The sequence below is a fragment of the Sebastes umbrosus genome, chromosome 1, assembly GCF_015220745.1.
Source record: "Sebastes umbrosus isolate fSebUmb1 chromosome 1, fSebUmb1.pri, whole genome shotgun sequence".
In the NCBI taxonomy this organism is placed as follows: domain Eukaryota; kingdom Metazoa; phylum Chordata; class Actinopteri; order Perciformes; family Sebastidae; genus Sebastes; species Sebastes umbrosus.
In genome coordinates this window covers 22899005-22916510 of record NC_051269.1, presented here as the reverse complement: position 1 = coordinate 22916510, position 17506 = coordinate 22899005, and the positions used below count along the sequence as shown (strand labels likewise).

The following is a 17506-nucleotide window of genomic DNA, read 5'->3' as shown; positions in this document are numbered from 1 at the left end:
CCGGTTGGAGACGATAACGTTTCTCGCTGCGGAGCAGAGTACAGCAGAGACTCCAGCCCTCGAGACCAAAGCTACGGTCTCCCCCGCGTCCTCCGACCGCGGCCAACACTGTTTTGCAAGACAGGCTTCACTAGATATAACTTTGCGGTTTTGGTGCTTTGTGTAGTTTGTGTTAAAGTCTGAGTAAGCTTGCCACTGCATTTATATCCTCCACCTTAAAGAAGGTGCTTCATTTAGCTGTGAGTTTGACTACAGACGGAGATCCGGAGGGTGTAGGGTCCAGATTGGAACTGGGCCTTTGGTTTGGGAGCAGGGCCACGCCTCAACCACCCACCTACCTGGTCATCCCATTCTGTCCTGTTTGTTGCTCACTGTGTTAAGAGTTCTCATTGAGAACGAGTCGTGTTAAAGTGAACTAGAAACGAGTATATCAACAGTAAAAACATGTCTAAAAATATCTCTTCTAAATGAAATTCATCAAGAAAAGTCTATATGTGGTTTTGTCCATGCGGGCTGCTGCTCCTCCGGCTTTCTTATGTTTGGAAAATGTCACCTGAACTGGTTGTTGCATCAAATAGAGAATTGTACATATATTATTGGATGATTACATATATTGTATAAATTGTTAACATTTCATGTAATTAAACATTGATTTTAATGTTTTGAATAATCTGGAATAATCTGGACTACAATTTAAAATAAAGTTTGTTGGTGAACAATGATTGGCTGCTCAAACATGCAGTTATTGATGAACTGATTCTTTTTTCTTTATTTGGATCTCATCAACTTCTACAAAGTCTTTGCTGGTCTTCATGGCTCCACACACGCAAGTCAAAATAATCAAAATGAACAACAATTTACAGTAAAATGACACAGTATCAATAAAGAAAGAAAAGTGTAAACGAACCAAACAGAAAGATCAGAGATACTGAGTGAAATTATTTTACAAAAACAAAACCCTCTTTCTTTCTCTCTTATTGTTTCTAAATGTAGCACTTGAAGCAGTTTAGCATATTTAATTAAGATGATGTAATGCATAATTATTGCAATTTTTGGGTTGTATCCATATGGTTGAATGCACTTATTGTAAGTCACTTTGGATAAAAGGGTCAGCTAAATGAAGGTAATGTAATTTAATAAAGGTCGACAACAGAAACAAAAAAGCAGATTGTTAATAGAAATAAAATAAAAACATAATAAAACAATACCTGAAACAAAAATAAACATATCTTTGGAATAATGAGTCAGCAGGAGGACAGGTGCAGCTTAAATTCAGAGAGTTTCCCCCTTAAGAAATAAACATCATTAATATAAATATGATCATGCTCTTTATCTTTAACTGCTCTGTTCCACTGTCACACAGACCTTCAGTGGTAATATATTCAGTTTACCAACAGGGAAAATGAATGGAAACAGCTTCTCAGTGAAAGTGTGTGTGAAGGTGTGTATGTGTGTGTTAGTATCAAGATCAGAGAACGACAGCTTTCCTCTGTTCCAGTCCAGATTCACTCTGATCCTCTGGAGCTTCTTCTGGACTGTGAGATCAGTGGGTAGACTGGACAGACTCTGCTAACACACCCAGAAACCAGAATGTACTGTCTCCAACCTCGACATCCCAGCTGTGAGTCCCAGAGTTAAAGCCCTCAGAGCCCAGGACAGACCAGTCTTTATCAAACCTCTCTGGATTATCAGGAAGCTGCTGTTTCTCTCCTGGTCTCACACTGGTCAGATCTTCAGACAGGATGAGTTCTGGATGAGCAGTGTTTGGATCCAGAATCAGAGGAGTGTAGGAGACCATCTCCTTCATCTTGTTCCAGATGTTGAAGGTCAGGTTGCCCAGGTGTTTGGCCTCGTCTATCAGAGCTCCTGAGAGCAGCTGTGGATCCTCCAGCAGGGGGCGCTGCTGGACTCTTTCCACTGCAGCCTTGTAGTTGTGCAGGAATGAGACGTCTTCAGCTCTCAGCTCCTCCTCTGTGGCTCTGAATGTGTCTGAAAGAGCTGCTATCTCTCTGCTCAGAGCCTCCATCTTCTCCTTCATCATCTGGTTCTTCTGCTCCTCTTCCTCCCTCAGAGCAGAGATCCTGGCCTCCTCTTCCTCTTCTAGAAACTGGTGAAGCTTCTTAAACTGCTCCTTAATCTTCCTCTCTGTGCTCCGGGCCTGGACCTTCATGTGTTCTGCTGTTTGATCAGACTTCACTTTAACTTGTTGAAAAACCTTTAACTTCTCCTTTAAGGGCTCCAGAGTTTCCTGAAGTTTCTTCTTGTGTTGTCGTGCAGCTTCATCGATGGGTCTGAATCTGTGGTTGGTGTGTTTTTCTGAATCTCTGCAGATGTGACACACTGGCTGCTGATGGTCCACACAGAAGAGTTTGAGTTTCTCAGAGTGCAGACTGCAGAGAGCCTCTGAAGCTCTCTGATCTCTCTCCTGTAAGAAGGCCTCACACAGGTTCTTTAAGGCCAGGTTACAAGGTGGGTCAACCTTTGAAGATCTTCTCTTACAAACTGGACACTCACGTGTTAGTTTCTCTCTCCACCAGTTCTTCAGACAGTCTTTACAGAAGCTGTGGCTACATGACAGAACAACAGGATCTCTAAAGACGTCATGACAGACCGGACAGCAGAAATCCTCCTCTGATCTGGAAGCCATTTCGTCTCTGAGTGAAGCTGAAAACACAGCAGACAGAAAGTACAGTCAGTCATGGCTCCCCTCCCTCCTCTACTAGCTTCACTGACATTTACTTTCACTTTGAGTCGTGTTTTTAGTAAACTCACCTTCAGTGTGTGGAGCGTCAGCAGGTTGAAGCAGCAGTGTTGTAGTTTTCCACTTTTCTCTCCTGTAGATGAACTCACTCAGATGAAGTTGTTAGTTTGTTCTGAAGGTGAATCTGATCGTCTGGTTTTCAGTCTGTGTGACTCTCTTTAGTGAGGAAGAATAACAAACTGTTTCCTGGTTTGTCTGGTTTATCAGGTGAGTCTGATGAGGGGTGGAGCTTTAGTCACACCTCCTCTGCTGAATGTTGCTGCACACAGAGGTGTGTCTCAATGCAAAGTCCTGATTCATTGCAGGACATGTAGACTGATAGTGTGCAGCAGGATGTTGCAACAGTTATGTTTATGAGAATAATCGCTTCCAAACAGATCATCGCCTGAATCAGAAGGATGGATCTACAGTTCTGGATCCATGGTGAGTTGATTATTCGGTTTAATCGAAGGTAGGGAAAAAAATATTCCTAAAATGTTCCATAGTTCCCCTTTCTTATATTCATGGCACCCCTTAATGAAGTTAACAAGTTAACTTAGGCCCAATTCCAAACCCCTACACCCTCTCCTTAACCACTTCCACTTCATTCAGGTGGAGGGTCCGCCATATTAAATGCCACCTCAAACCAATTAGCGGGGAGTGGAAGTGGGTTATAAAACCCTCCAATAGCAAGTCTCCATGGATGACGACTTAACCAGCTGCTCTTACTGACTAAGTGCAACGCTGTTTTTTGTCCGTCATGGAACATGCTCCAATGTAAGTTCCATGTGACTACCGTTACAAACATTTACTCTTAAACTGCTCAAACTAAGAGAGACATTTCATTTATTCTACTTTATTGTCATACAGACGTTATCAACTTAAAGTAAATATTGTATATTGTATTTAGGATCAAATATATCCTTGTCTAGTCTAGAAAATGGGAGACATGTTCATTTGATTATAAAGTGTTGTATATTTATACATATGTATATACTGTATACGCATATATATGCAACATATATTTATTATTTTTAACCCCATAATTTATTATATCTTCAACTGTGTAATACTGACTTAACAGTACAATAAGTTAGTGCAATAATTCAATAATCTGGTTTACTCTGGTATTAACACTGCATTTATTTATACATACATTTAAACTAACATTCTTATTTATTTATACTATTCTTGCATTTTTACACACCTAATGATAGACCCTATTTTTCATCATTATTTGCACTCTTGTTATACTATATACTGTACGTATCTAGAATGGGAGCAAAACATGATTCAATCTCGCCCCGGGGATCAATAAAGTATTTCTGAAGGTGCCTCATTTAGCTGTGAGTGTGACTACAAACGGAAATCCGGAGGGTGTAGGGTCCAGATTGGAACTGGGCCTTTGGTTTGGGAGCAGGGCCACGCCTCAACCACCCACCTACCTGGTCATCCCATTCTGTCCTGTTTGTTGCTCACTGCGTTAATAATTCTCATTGAGAACGAGTCGTGTTAATGTGAACTAGAAACGAGTATATCAACAGTAAAAACATGTCTAAAAATATCTCTTCTAAATAAAATTCATCAAGAAAAGTGTATATTTGGTTTTGTCCATGTGGGCTGCTGCCACTCCGTGAGCATGAGATGGACAGGCGGTGCGGTACGGTATAAGCAGTGATGCAGGCGTTGTACCAGACCGTTGTGGTCTACGTTTCGGCCCTGACCTATGGTCATGAGCTTTGGATAGTGAATGAGATTGTAGATGCAAGCGGCCGAAATGAGCTTCTTTCATGAGCTGGCTTGGCTCATTTGATCAGAATTCCTCCCTTTAGAGGTTTTTCGGACATGTCCAACAGGTAAGAGGTCCCAGGGAAGACCCAGAACATGCTGGAGAGATTACATATTTCATCTGGCCTGGAAACGCCTCAAAGGTCCCCTACAAAGAGCTGGAAAACTTTGCTAGGGAGAGTGATGTCTGGAATACCCTGCTTAGCCTGGTGCCCCCACGACCTGGCCCAGGATAAGCAGGGATGGATGGATGGATGTTTTTTCTGCAGCTGGTTTGATTTCTGCATATTTTGGATGCCGATGAAAACAAGCCAGATGTTGTCATAGTGGTCAACATCATAATTTCCTTATTCATACTATCACACAGCAATAGATCCTAAGGTAACGTATACTGTAGAGAACCATTAATTTCCAAGTGCATTAGTTATGCTATGGACATTATATGTGACAGAAATGACATGATGTCATTGTCAAAGGTATACTATGAAACCTGACCATATAGGATAAGCGATAACATTTCTGTTGTATATACACAAGGTCAAGCAATGATTGTGTGGTGGTATGCGTGAAATGTGAACATTAGTGTCGGACTTGGTGTGAAAGGTTTGAACATGATTTTGTATTTTCATTTATTGTCGCGTAAAGGCCATCAGAGTTGTCACTGAATTGGTCGCATGGAATAATGTATGTAAGAGTTACTACAACAGAATATTGCAGCTAGGGTTAGCCTGGAATATTGCGCAAACTCTTGCCTACCAACCTGCCACTTGAGTTTCCCTTAAAAAGTTTCCCAATGCCATACAACATCTACAGCACTTAATATGTGGTGACAGCACTATATCTACCAAGTGCAGAAAGCAGTACAGATCGTGGTAATGTATCATGAAGAGGACCATAAGCAGATGTTAACACAAGCTTTTGTAAATAAGGCTTTGTAGAAATATAGTCAACATGTTTATTAGTCCTTACAGTCAGTGTATTTTGGAGAGTCTTTGAATGTTAAGAATAAATAGTAAGAATGTATTGTGACACCTAAATTTGGAAATCTTGAAAAGTAATGAGACACAAAAGTTAAAAAAAATGTATTCTTTATTCTGTCATTGCTTTTGAAATAATTGATTTGGCTCACATTCAAAACTCACCTCACACATTGGTGGGATTTCAACCAGCGACCAACCAAATATTAGTCTACTAATGTGACCTTCAACCTCCCAAGCATGAAGAGAAACACATTCATACACAGTTTTAATCAGTTAAGACTTTTTCTAATAATACTTTATGTTTAGAACAGTCAGTCTTTATTGGCATGGCAAAGGATAAACTACTTAAGTGGATATGCTCGTTTTCTGGAATGCCATCTTATATACAGTCTATGAATCTTTATCTCCTTTCCGTCCCTGCTTGTGACACCTTCTTTCATGACTGAACTGGATTTTAAAGAAAGTCCGTATGGGATCAAACTTTTACCTTTACATGTATTTACCTGGTCAGTTAATTCACTGGAAGAGCAGAGGGAGCTGACACTCAAAACAGGTTTTCTATCCACATTATTCCCATTATGGACGAGACATCAGGTTATTCCTTTCACTGAGCCGGCGTCTGCAAGAGTTAACAATAAGCCAGGCATCTTCCCTTTTCTTAGAAATGGGAACACAGCCTGTCACACTTTAAAAGAAAAGTTTTACATTTAGGGAATGTGCCAAGAGTTTGATGAGAAGATCGATACCTTTCTCGTCTGTGTACGGTAAATGAAGCCAACATCAGCAGCCGCTTAGCTTAGCATAAAGACTAGAAATAGAGGGAAACATCCACCTACCAGCACCGCTAAAGCTCACTAATGAACATGTTATATATTGTTTGCTTAACCTGTAAAATTGTGATTTGTCATTTTCATGCTTGGTGGAACAATGCAGCAAGCATGTGGGATTTCAGCGACGGCTTCGTTTGGGATTTTCAGGGGTCCATGAATGCAGCGTCTGGCCCAGAAGTCACATTAACACCTTCTGTTTCATTAACCTGTTGTACCAGGACCACTTTAGTACCAGTTGGTGCACGAGATCATGAAACACATGTTGTCCACCTTCCTGTTTCCCATCTGGCACTGGGGCAGCTCTCCTGGGGTGTCTGTGGGAGTGAAATGCATTACTAAAATGCACCATTATCTATTTCAGTGTGTGCAATGACATTTTGTTTTTTGTGACGTTTATTTCTAGGATCGTAAACAGTTGAAGAAGACCCGTCTGAAACCAAGCTTCATCCTCGTAAAATCACTTTGAAGGAAATAAGACAAGGTTAGTAGTATAGTTGTAGTAGTAGTAATCTGAATGTATATCTTTACCTTTGCAAACGTATATATGTTGGATGAATATTTTATAGAAGACATATTCAGATCCTTTACTTAAGTAAAAGTACCAATACATAAATGTAAAAATGTTCAATTACAAATAAAAGTCCTGCATTCAAAATCCTACTTAAAGGTACAGAGGTATTAGCAGCAAAATGTATTTTAAGTATTACAAAGTAAAGTACTCATTCTGCAGTAAAAATGTCTCCTGTGTACGGAAGCCCTGAGTGCAGGTGAGAAAAAACAATCTGGTGGTCCTTTTTCTAAATCTGATCTAAATTGTTTTCTCTCCTGTGTTTATGATTTAAGAACAGGTGAAAAAAGGTTTTGTCAGGATAATCTTTCTAAATTCATTTAAAACTATTTAATCTGTGAAAACTTTTTTTCTCAAGATCATTATTCAAGTTTTCTTCCAGGTGTGTTAGCAAGTTATGTTACAAAATATACTGTACGTACTTTGTGTTTAAAGTGCATGGAGAAATTAAAACTCACCTGGAAGACACATGAATACTTTTAGTCCTACTTAGAACATGGGTTAGTATGAAAAAAATGTAACTTAGAAAAATGATCCTGACAAAAAAAAAAATTCCACGTGTTTGCCAGATGAAAAGAAAAATGTAAGGAGCTTAGAAAGATTATCTTTGCAAAACCATTTTTTGATCTGTTCTTAAGTCATAAACACATGAGAGAAAACAATTTAGATCAGAATTAGAAAATAGATCACCAGATTTTTTTTTAATGTCACTTGCCTCTCAGGGCTTCCGTACCTGTGACTGTATACTGATATATTAATTTATCTGACATTATTAATTTAGTCCAGTGGCCCCCAACCTAGAGGTTCAGATAGCCATCCATGAAAAAAAATCGGAATAACCTCTAATCTTTGCTTTTTGTAATGAAATATTGGATAATTTGACCTCTTTGGTCCTTGAACAGTTAGGAAATGTATTTTTGGTGGAACTGCTATCAACTCATAGACATCTGAAATATCTGAAACATAACTAGGGGCCCAAACTAGACACTGTTCTATGGGGGTCACAAGCCAAAATGGTTCTGAACCACTGGTTTAATCTTTAGCAATGGCATGCATTTTATTAGCTTATTATATATTTTATGTTAAAACTTAATCTGAAAAGTAACCGGTCAGAAAAATGCAGTGTAGGGATGCACCGATGCCGACTCAATTGGCTGGATCGGGTATCGGTGACAATAGGGCCGATCTATTCAATTCATATGTTTATACTGTATACATTATATACTGGAATTTTAATTCCTGTTTAAGTTTTGACCAATGTGTTGCTGCATAAAAAAGGTTTACACTTGAATTGTAATTCCTTGTAATATTTAAGATTTTTTTACCAAGTTGCTGGTGTGTGATTTATTATTTTAATAATAAATAACACTTCGGTAAAATTATATCAATGTATTTATTTGTTATATTTTATTTTAGAAAGTTAAGAAAGCAATGTTTAAGTTAAGCCTGATGTTGCCTTACACATAAAAGAATGATCCCAGTCACTTCCACACAGTGAGGCATACATATTATTAATTATACACTGGTATCGGATCGGTACTCAGTATCGGCTGATACCCAAAGCCCAGGTATCGCTATCGGGATTGGGATTGAAAAAGTCGGATCGGTGCATCCCTTAAGTGGAGTTAAAAAGTACAATATTTCCCCCTGAACTGTAGTGGAGTAGAAGTATAAAGTAGTAAAATAGAAATATCAAGTAAAATACCTTAAAGTTATATTTTGTACAGTACATAGAATTAATGTACTTGGTTACTTTCCATCACTGAGGATGTGACATATGAGTGTATACCTCCGGCAGCAGCAGCAGATCCGGAGCTGTCAGTATGGGCAGATTCTTGATGTTCTTCAGCCTCCTCTTCTCTCTCCTCAGCCTTCCTCTCATAGCTCTGCTCTCCTCCCATCATCACAGTCACCGACACAGCCGGTCACACCTGAGCAACAATACACAGGTATGGGTACATACTGTATATTAACTGGTTTTAATAGTTTAAATAGGCACTAGTTGAATAATAAAGTCCCACATACAGTTAGCTGTATTTGTTCTGAAGTTCTCCTCAGTAACAGTGACAGTGGAAATCTACTGACAAGAGGAAAACTTAAAACAAAAGTTCAACATTTTGGTAAATACACTTAGCAAAGAAAGACTTTGTACTATAATATAGAACAGAGAAAGCAGACGGCTCTACGCCCGATATCTCCAACACTTGGCAACTCACACCAAAACAATCTACACTGATAAACAACACTACAGATAAGAGGAAAAATATGTATTCTTGAATTTGGTGTGAACTGCCCCTTTAAAAAAAAAAAAAAGACACCAAATGCATTGAGATCTGAGAGATACTCGCTTCAATTGGGAAGTGTCTTGTGGGGATGACATTGAGATAGATAGCAGAGAGTGGACAAAGATAGTGGACAAAGATAGAAAGACGAGAGTGAGGGCGAGAGAGATGCAGACAGAGAGGAGGAGGAGGAGGAGGAGGAGGCGAGAGATCACAGGTTATCAGCTCAGACATCTCTAATCCTTCCAGAATGATCCGTCCACAACGCCAATCCAATCAAACACAACTCAATCAGTTTAGCTGATGGGATCATTTTACTCTGTTTAACACTTTACACGATCGCTGTGCGAACCGCTTCCCGGTGGTCTGTGATGCATGCTGGGAAAGTACACAAGACGGGGGGGAAGTTACTGGATGTCTGTAGGTTTTTCTTCACAAGACTCCAGACAAATAGAAACAACGAGATGAAAACAGCCTAGCAGCAGCACTGTATAGGGCTGACACTAATGACTTTGACCTTTTGATTACTTAATTCATTTATTATTAAAATGATCATTGATTGACTTTCTGTTGGTTTCTAACCTTTCTGGCTTTCAGTGGTAGAAGACATATTCAATCCCTTACTTAGCCTAAGTATAGCCTACCACACTGTAAAGATACTCAATTTCAGGTGAAATACCTTGATTGAATATATTACTTAAGTAACAGTAGCCTACATAAGTATTATTGACAAAATGATTATATGAGTAGCTGCTCCACTGATTTAGCATTGTACTCCTATAAAAGAAGATAAACATCGATGCAGCAGAAACAGAAATTTTGTCTTTTTTATTCCACACATTCTTCTTCCTTTTCAAAACTTGGTGCCTACATTACCCACAATGCAATGTAACCGCAAACAGCCTTACTCAGACCATGGATGTTTTAAGAGAACTGGATATAGCGTTGGAGGCGGGGCCCCGTTCATTCCTATGAAAGATGCTCAGTGGCGCATGATGCCAAAATGGCTCGACTTCTAACTTGAAAAGTACCCGGATTTTCCAGCGATCTTCCGCATCCATTGGGCCCGTGTAACATGCGCAGTAGCGTCCGCTCGGTCACATGGCTCAGTCACGGGGTCCCAACGTCAGGCTGTCGTCACAGCTTGCTAACTCCGCCTCCCAGCCCTCGCTCCAGCCTCGGTCTGGGTCTCATTCACATGAACAGAGGAAGGGAAATAACTTTGGATACGGCTATTAGTGCGTTTTATAACTTTTAGGACCAAATGATTTAAATAAGGGCTATTAGAGTGTTCATACTAGGGAGTTGATTTACCTCAAAAAAAATATTCGCTGAGTTACGGACGTCTCTTTCCCAATATAAATCTATGGGAAAAAGTATTTTTGGGCCCAATGGCATCACGTGACGGACATGGAAGTTGTAGCACCGACGTTTGGCCACTACGAAAATTGGGATCAACGACCGGCGCTCTTCCTGGGGACTTCGTTCAGACGGAGATTGTGGTGTGCTATGCTAGTAGCAGCTAATGTAGCCTGGAGGATCTTGCATGCAGCCCAGATGAGCAGCAGGGCTAACTTAACATATCCAGATTTTTTTAATCACTTGAAATCAGCCTTCACTCTAGAGACACTAAAGGCTTTATACTAGGCCTACTTTTAAAACATATGCAGTAGAACTCCCAAACAATTGGAAACACACGGTCATAATATCATCACAAAGGTTGTAAGGTTATAAATGCTGATGGCATAAAGTCACACAGTGTAAGCATGGTACACAAGAACCCTGTATATACAGTCTATGGTCCAAGATACATGAGCCACACGCTGGTGGGCTGCTGGGACGTTTCTGTCACCGATTCTGTAACAAACAGGAACAAAATGCTTCTGAATATTTTCACACTCCCAAAACTGATTGTATTCACAGCACAGTGACACATGGAGATAGTAACCAGTGTGTCAATACACTAGTGGAAATAATGGGTGGCAGTAAAACAGGGAGCATGCCTTTTTAAAATGAGAGATTAACTGCCTCACAAATGTGTCACGACTTTGGGATTCTGGTTCGAATTGCAAAGCAATAACTTGTGATCATTTCCACATAAAAGTTGATTATGGGCCTGACCTTTACTCCAGACCTAAATATAACATCAGAGGGGGAGCTTCTGCCGGACGGGCATAAAAATGTAACCACAGCAGAGGCAGTGAGTCAAATTAATGTAGAAGATAAAGAGAGACTATTGGATCTATGGAGCACAACTGATATTATAGATTAAATTAGGGCTGTCAAAGTTAACGCGTTAACGCAAATTCGTTTTAACGTCACTAATTTCTTTAACGCATTAACACAACTTGCGATTTTTAGGTTGTAGTGGGATCAGTTTTAAAGCTAGAGCGAAGATACTGGCATCATATAAAACTAAAAAACCTAAGGAATCCATTGGTACCAACGTACAACGCAACAACGTCATACTAGCTTGTCGCAAAGGAGGTTAAATAACGCTCCAATGTCATGTTAAATCTTGGCGAGGAAAAACTGGCATGGTCATTTTCAAAGGGGTCCCTTGACCTCTGACCTCCAGATATGTGAATGTAAATGGGTTCTATGGGTACCCACGAGTCTCCCCTTTACAGACATGCCCACTTTATGATAATCACATGCAGTTTGGGGCAAGTCATAGTCAAGTCAGCACACTGACACACTGACAACTGTTGTTGCCTGTTGAGCTGCAGTTTGCCATGTTATGATTTGAGCATATTTTTATGCTAAATGCAGTACCTGTGAGGATTTCTGGACAATATATGTCATTGTTTTGTGTTGTTAATTGATTTCCAATAATAAATATATACATACATTTGCATAAAGCAGCATATTTGTCCACTCCCATGTTGATAAGAGTATTAAATACATGACAAATCTCCCTTTAAGGTACATTTTGAACAGATAAAAAATGTGCATTTAATTTGTGATTAATCACTATTAACTATGGACAATCATGCAATTAAATATTCAATTTAATAGTATTTATTGACAAATCTCCCTTTAAGGTACATTTTGAACTAGGGATGCACCGATCCGACTTTTCCAGTTCTGATACCGATACCAGGACTTTGGGTATCGGCTGATACCGAGTACCGATGCGATACCAGTGTTTAATAAATAAGCTGTATGCCTCACTGTGTAGAAGTGACTGGCATCATTCTTTTATGTGTGAGGCAACATCAGGCTTAACTTAAACATTGCTTTCTTAACTTTCTAAAATAAAATATAAATTTACCAAATTGTTATTTATTATTAAAATAATAAATCGCGCACCAGCAACTTGGTAAAAAAATCTTAAATATTACAAGGAATTACAATTCAAGTGAAAACCTTTTTTATGCAGCAACAAATTGGTCAAAACTTAAACAGGAATTAAAATTCCAGTATATAATGTATACAGTATATATAAACATATGAATTTAATAGATCGGCCCCATTGTCACCGATACCCGATCCAACTATTTGAGTCAGTGTCGGCCCGATGTCCAATCCAGTATCGGTACTATGGATAATCATGCGATTCATCGCGATTTAAGTATTTTAAACGATTTACAACCTCACTTAAAAATACTTTTTATTATGCTGCATGGGCACTATTTTTATTCCGTCCAAATAAAACACATTTCATTGGACCCAAACAGTTAGAAATGTAGCAAGCAAGCTGTGTAACAAGTTAATCTGAGCTGCTTCATTCGTGAATTTAAAGAGAGCGTCTCAATCAGCATTCAGTGCAGTCGCCTCACTTCCCCTCCTCAGCTGTCTGTGTAGCACAAGTCAGAGCCGAAGAGAAAGCCGGGCTAAATATAGCTCCCCTCTCTTTCTCTTGAGATATTGTTTTGTTTTGACTCGTGCGCCTTCTTATCTCCGGTGCTGCCCTCTTCGGTTGGAAATAAACTGAATCTGTCGTTCCTCTCTGACTGAGGACTGTGACCCTCAGTGTGCAGCTGCAGGGTTCACTTCAGCTGCTCCATTATTCACGTCTTCCTTTATCTTTCCTCTTTGCTGCTTGTGTGACTTGACAGCTATACCTCAAGGGGTTGGTAGTTTGATTCCTACCCCATTGGCAACAGGCTATATGAATTCATAGCATACTGTAACCAAACGGTGTGTTTATTTTTCTTCTTCTTTCCTTCAGTGAATGAAACACTTTTGGCTTGAATGGAGTTCACCCACTAGGAACTAATTAAGATAAATAATCTCTCCTCAGCAGATTAATTACAGTCTATGTGCACTATTGATTGCATTAAAGCGAGAGTGAGTTTGCCTTGGCTTTATTCCTCCACTTTAAGGAATGGGTATCACTAAATCAGGACTGCATGTATCATAGAGGCAACAAGGTGACACATTAAAGCTGAGGAGAAAGAAAACCTGCACTGCATTTAATTGCACCTAATTTAAACCTGCAGTAGGCAGAATATTTTTGGCATCGTTGGGCAAAAATCCCATAATAACCTCTCAGCATATTGTAATTCAAGTGTTCTGAGAGAAAACCAGACTTCTGCACCTCATCATGACTCTGTTTTCAGGCTTTAGAGAATCTAGGGAGACTTTGACCAATCACAGGTCATTTCAGAGAGAGAGCGTTCCTATTGGCTGTTCATTCAACGGAGGCAGCTGTCAATCACTCGTAACGGTCAAACTAGGCAGCGCTGATCAAATATGAATCAATATTCTGTTACTGTAATGCCTATTTCTCTCCTCAAATGTTTTCAGAAACATCTTGTAGTGAACTGTTTAGCTGTAAAATGAGAAAGTTTGCTCCGGCTGGTGGGCGGTGCTTGGTATTTCCTCAACTGATCTCAACATGGCTCATCATGGGTCACAAACTTTCTAATTTTACAGCTCAACAGTACACTAAAATATGCTTCTGAAAATATTTTATGTGAGAAATAGCTGTACAGTAACAGAATATTGTCTCATATTTGATCAGCGCTGCCTAGTTTGACCGTTTGATCAGAGTTTGCGAGTGATTGACAGCTGCTCAGAGGCGGTAAAGCTCCAGCTCGGATCTGATTGGTTGTTTTCCTCCGGTCTGTGAAATATTGTAGATGCCATTAGGAGCACCGGAGGACACCTGAGGTCAGGATTTTTTTTCAGATTACCTTTCACCTGCACTACTGTCAGGATATAGTGACCGTTTTATAAAAATAACTTTTTTTTAATCATATTTGCTCCATTTCTACCCACTGCTGCTTTAAAGCTGAGGACACAAAAAACCTGCACCATATTTACAGGTATACAGACTAGTTATAAACATGTAGCCGAGCCTTTAATACAGGATAACCCCACCAAAACTACCCTTTTTAAGGTTAATGTAGGCTATAGTCTTTATGATATAATGCTGTCAGTTTATTCCATGTTTTATCAGGATAAGGTCTTTTAAGGGCAATACAGATTAACAATCTTCTGTAAATGGTGTCTTGGATTATATATTTATGTCACATGTTGGTCTTACCTCGACCACAGACTGAGTCCTCTGCGTTTACATGTGTTTACATGTGTTTACATGTGTTTACATGTGTTTACATGTGTTTAATGTGTTTAATGTGTTTACATGTGTTTAATGTGTTTACATGTGTTTAATGTGTTTACATGTGTTTACATGTGTTTACATGTGTTTACATGTGATTAATGTGTTTACATGTGTTTACATGTGTTTACATGTGTTTACATGTGATTACATGTGTTTACATGTGATTAATGTGTTTAATGTGTTTACATGTGTTTAATGTGTTTACATGTGATTAATGTGATTAATGTGTTTACATGTGTTTACATGTGTTTACATGTGATTAATGTGATTAATGTGTTTACATGTGTTTACATGTGTTTACATGTGTTTACATGTGATTAATGTGTTTAATGTGTTTACATGTGTTTAATGTGTTTACATGTGTTTACATGTGTTTACATGTGATTAATGTGATTAATGTGTTTACATGTGTTTACATGTGTTTACATGTGATTAATGTGATTAATGTGTTTACATGTGTTTACATGTGTTTACATGTGTTTACATGTGTTTACATGTGATTAATGTGTTTACATGTGTTTACATGTGTTTACATGTGTTTACATGTGATTACATGTGATTAATGTGTTTAATGTGTTTACATGTGTTTAATGTGTTTACATGTGATTAATGTGATTAATGTGTTTACATGTGTTTACATGTGATTAATGTGTTTACATGTGTTTACATGTGTTTACATGTGTTTACATGTGATTAATGTGTTTAATGTGTTTACATGTGTTTAATGTGTTTACATGTGTTTACATGTGTTTACATGTGATTAATGTGATTAATGTGTTTACATGTGTTTACATGTGTTTAATGTGTTTACATGTGTTTACATGTGTTTACATGTGATTAATGTGTTTAATGTGTTTACATGTGTTTAATGTGTTTACATGTGTTTACATGTGATTAATGTGATTAATGTGTTTACATGTGTTTACATGTGTTTACATGTGATTAATGTGATTAATGTGTTTACATGTGTTTACATGTGTTTAATGTGTTTACATGTGTTTACATGCGTTTACATGTGATTAATGTGTTTAATGTGTTTACATGTGTTTACATGTGTTTACATGTGATTAATGTGATTAATGTGTTTACATGTGTTTACATGTGTTTACATGTGATTAATGTGTTTAATGTGTTTACATGTGTTTACATGTGTTTACATGTGTTTACATGTGATTAATGTGTTTAATGTGTTTACATGTGTTTAATGTGATTAATGTGATTAATGTGATTAATGTGTTAACATGTGTTTACATGTGTTTAATGTGTTTACATGTGTTTACATGTGATTAATGTGATTAATGTGATTAATGTGATTAATGTGTTTACATGTGTTTACATGTGATTAATGTGTTTAATGTGTTTACATGTGTTTAATGTGTTTACATGTGTTTACATGTGATTAATGTGATTAATGTGATTAATGTGTTAACATGTGTTTACATGTGTTTAATGTGTTTACATGTGTTTACATGTGATTAATGTGATTAATGTGATTAATGTGATTAATGTGTTTACATGTGTTTACATGTGTTTAATGTGTTTACATGTGTTTACATGTGTTTACATGTGATTAATGTGATTAATGTGATTAATGTGTTTACATGTGTTTAATGTGTTTACATGTGTTTACATGTGTTTAATGTGATTACATGTGTTTACATGTGTTTACATGTGATTAATGTGATTAATGTGTTTAATGTGTTTACATGTGTTTACATGTGTTAATGTGTTTACATGTGTTTACATGTGTTTACATGTGTTTACATGTGATTAATGTGTTTAATGTGTTTACATGTGTTTACATGTGTTTACATGTGTTTACATGTGATTAATGTGTTTAATGTGTTTACATGTGTTTAATGTGTTTACATGTGTTTACATGTGTTTACATGTGATTAATGTGATTAATGTGATTAATGTGTTTACATGTGTTTACATGTGTTTACATGTGTTTAATGTGTTTACATGTGTTTACATGTGATTAATGTGATTAATGTGATTAATGTGTTTACATGTGTTTACATGTGTTTACATGTGATTAATGTGATTAAATGTGTTTAAATGTGACAGAACAGAGCTGGACATGTTTACAACAGTGAGAGCTCCTCCTACAGACAGACAGAGATATACAGGCTATATATAGGAGAGAGAGAGAGAGAGAGAGAGAGAGAGAGAGAGAGAGAGAGAGAGAGAGAGAGAGAGAGAGAGAGAGAGAGAGAGAGCTTCTGTCGGGAACATAAATTAATTTTACCCCACCTAATCGACCCCCTCGTATCCTACGAGAGCCGTCCGTCTCTGTCGGCCGTCGGTTCCGGTTAGTTTTCGGTGTTTCCAGGCAGAGTATCCAAACCGACGTGTCTGCGGAGCGGCTGACTCCGAAGATCGTTTATACGTGAGAGGAGGGATCACTCCGCGCGTTATGTCAGATGAGCCACAATATGACACTGGCATTAACCCTAACCCTTCCCAGTGCATGAAAGGGGACTTATTATGCTGTTGTGCTTTTTCCCCTTTCCTTAAGTGTGTTTTTTGAGAATGTAAAAGGTCTGCAAAGTTACAAAGCCCAAAGTCTAGGTCAGGGGTCTCTAAGCAACCTGCAGCTCCCGGGCCACATGTGGCTCTTTAGCTCCTCTCCAGTGGCTCTCTGTGGATTTATAAAAATGGAAATGAATAACTGTTTTGTTTATATTTTCATTTTTATTTATCATTGTTGTAGGTCTAATGTACGACGGTATGACAGAGTATT

General features: G+C 38.2%; 1 protein-coding gene and 1 long non-coding RNA gene across 2 annotated transcripts; both read right to left on the bottom strand.

Moving 5' to 3' along the window:
* Positions 1–765: 765 nt before the first annotated feature.
* LOC119491291 (zinc-binding protein A33-like) lies at positions 766–3179 on the bottom strand. The gene is given in 3 exon segments (XM_037775172.1): positions 766–1567; positions 1569–2664; positions 2773–3179. Coding segments are annotated over 2 exon segments (1311 nt in total). The 5' UTR covers positions 2648–2664; positions 2773–3179; the 3' UTR covers positions 766–1335.
* A 2420-nt stretch (positions 3180–5599) lies between these two features.
* LOC119491312 lies at positions 5600–17151 on the bottom strand. The gene is made up of 3 exons (XR_005207589.1): positions 17017–17151; positions 8696–8837; positions 5600–6652 (listed from the first exon to the last, which is right to left on the bottom strand). It is a non-coding gene; the product is annotated as an uncharacterized LOC119491312 (long non-coding RNA).
* Between the last annotated feature and the right edge of the window lie 355 nt (positions 17152–17506).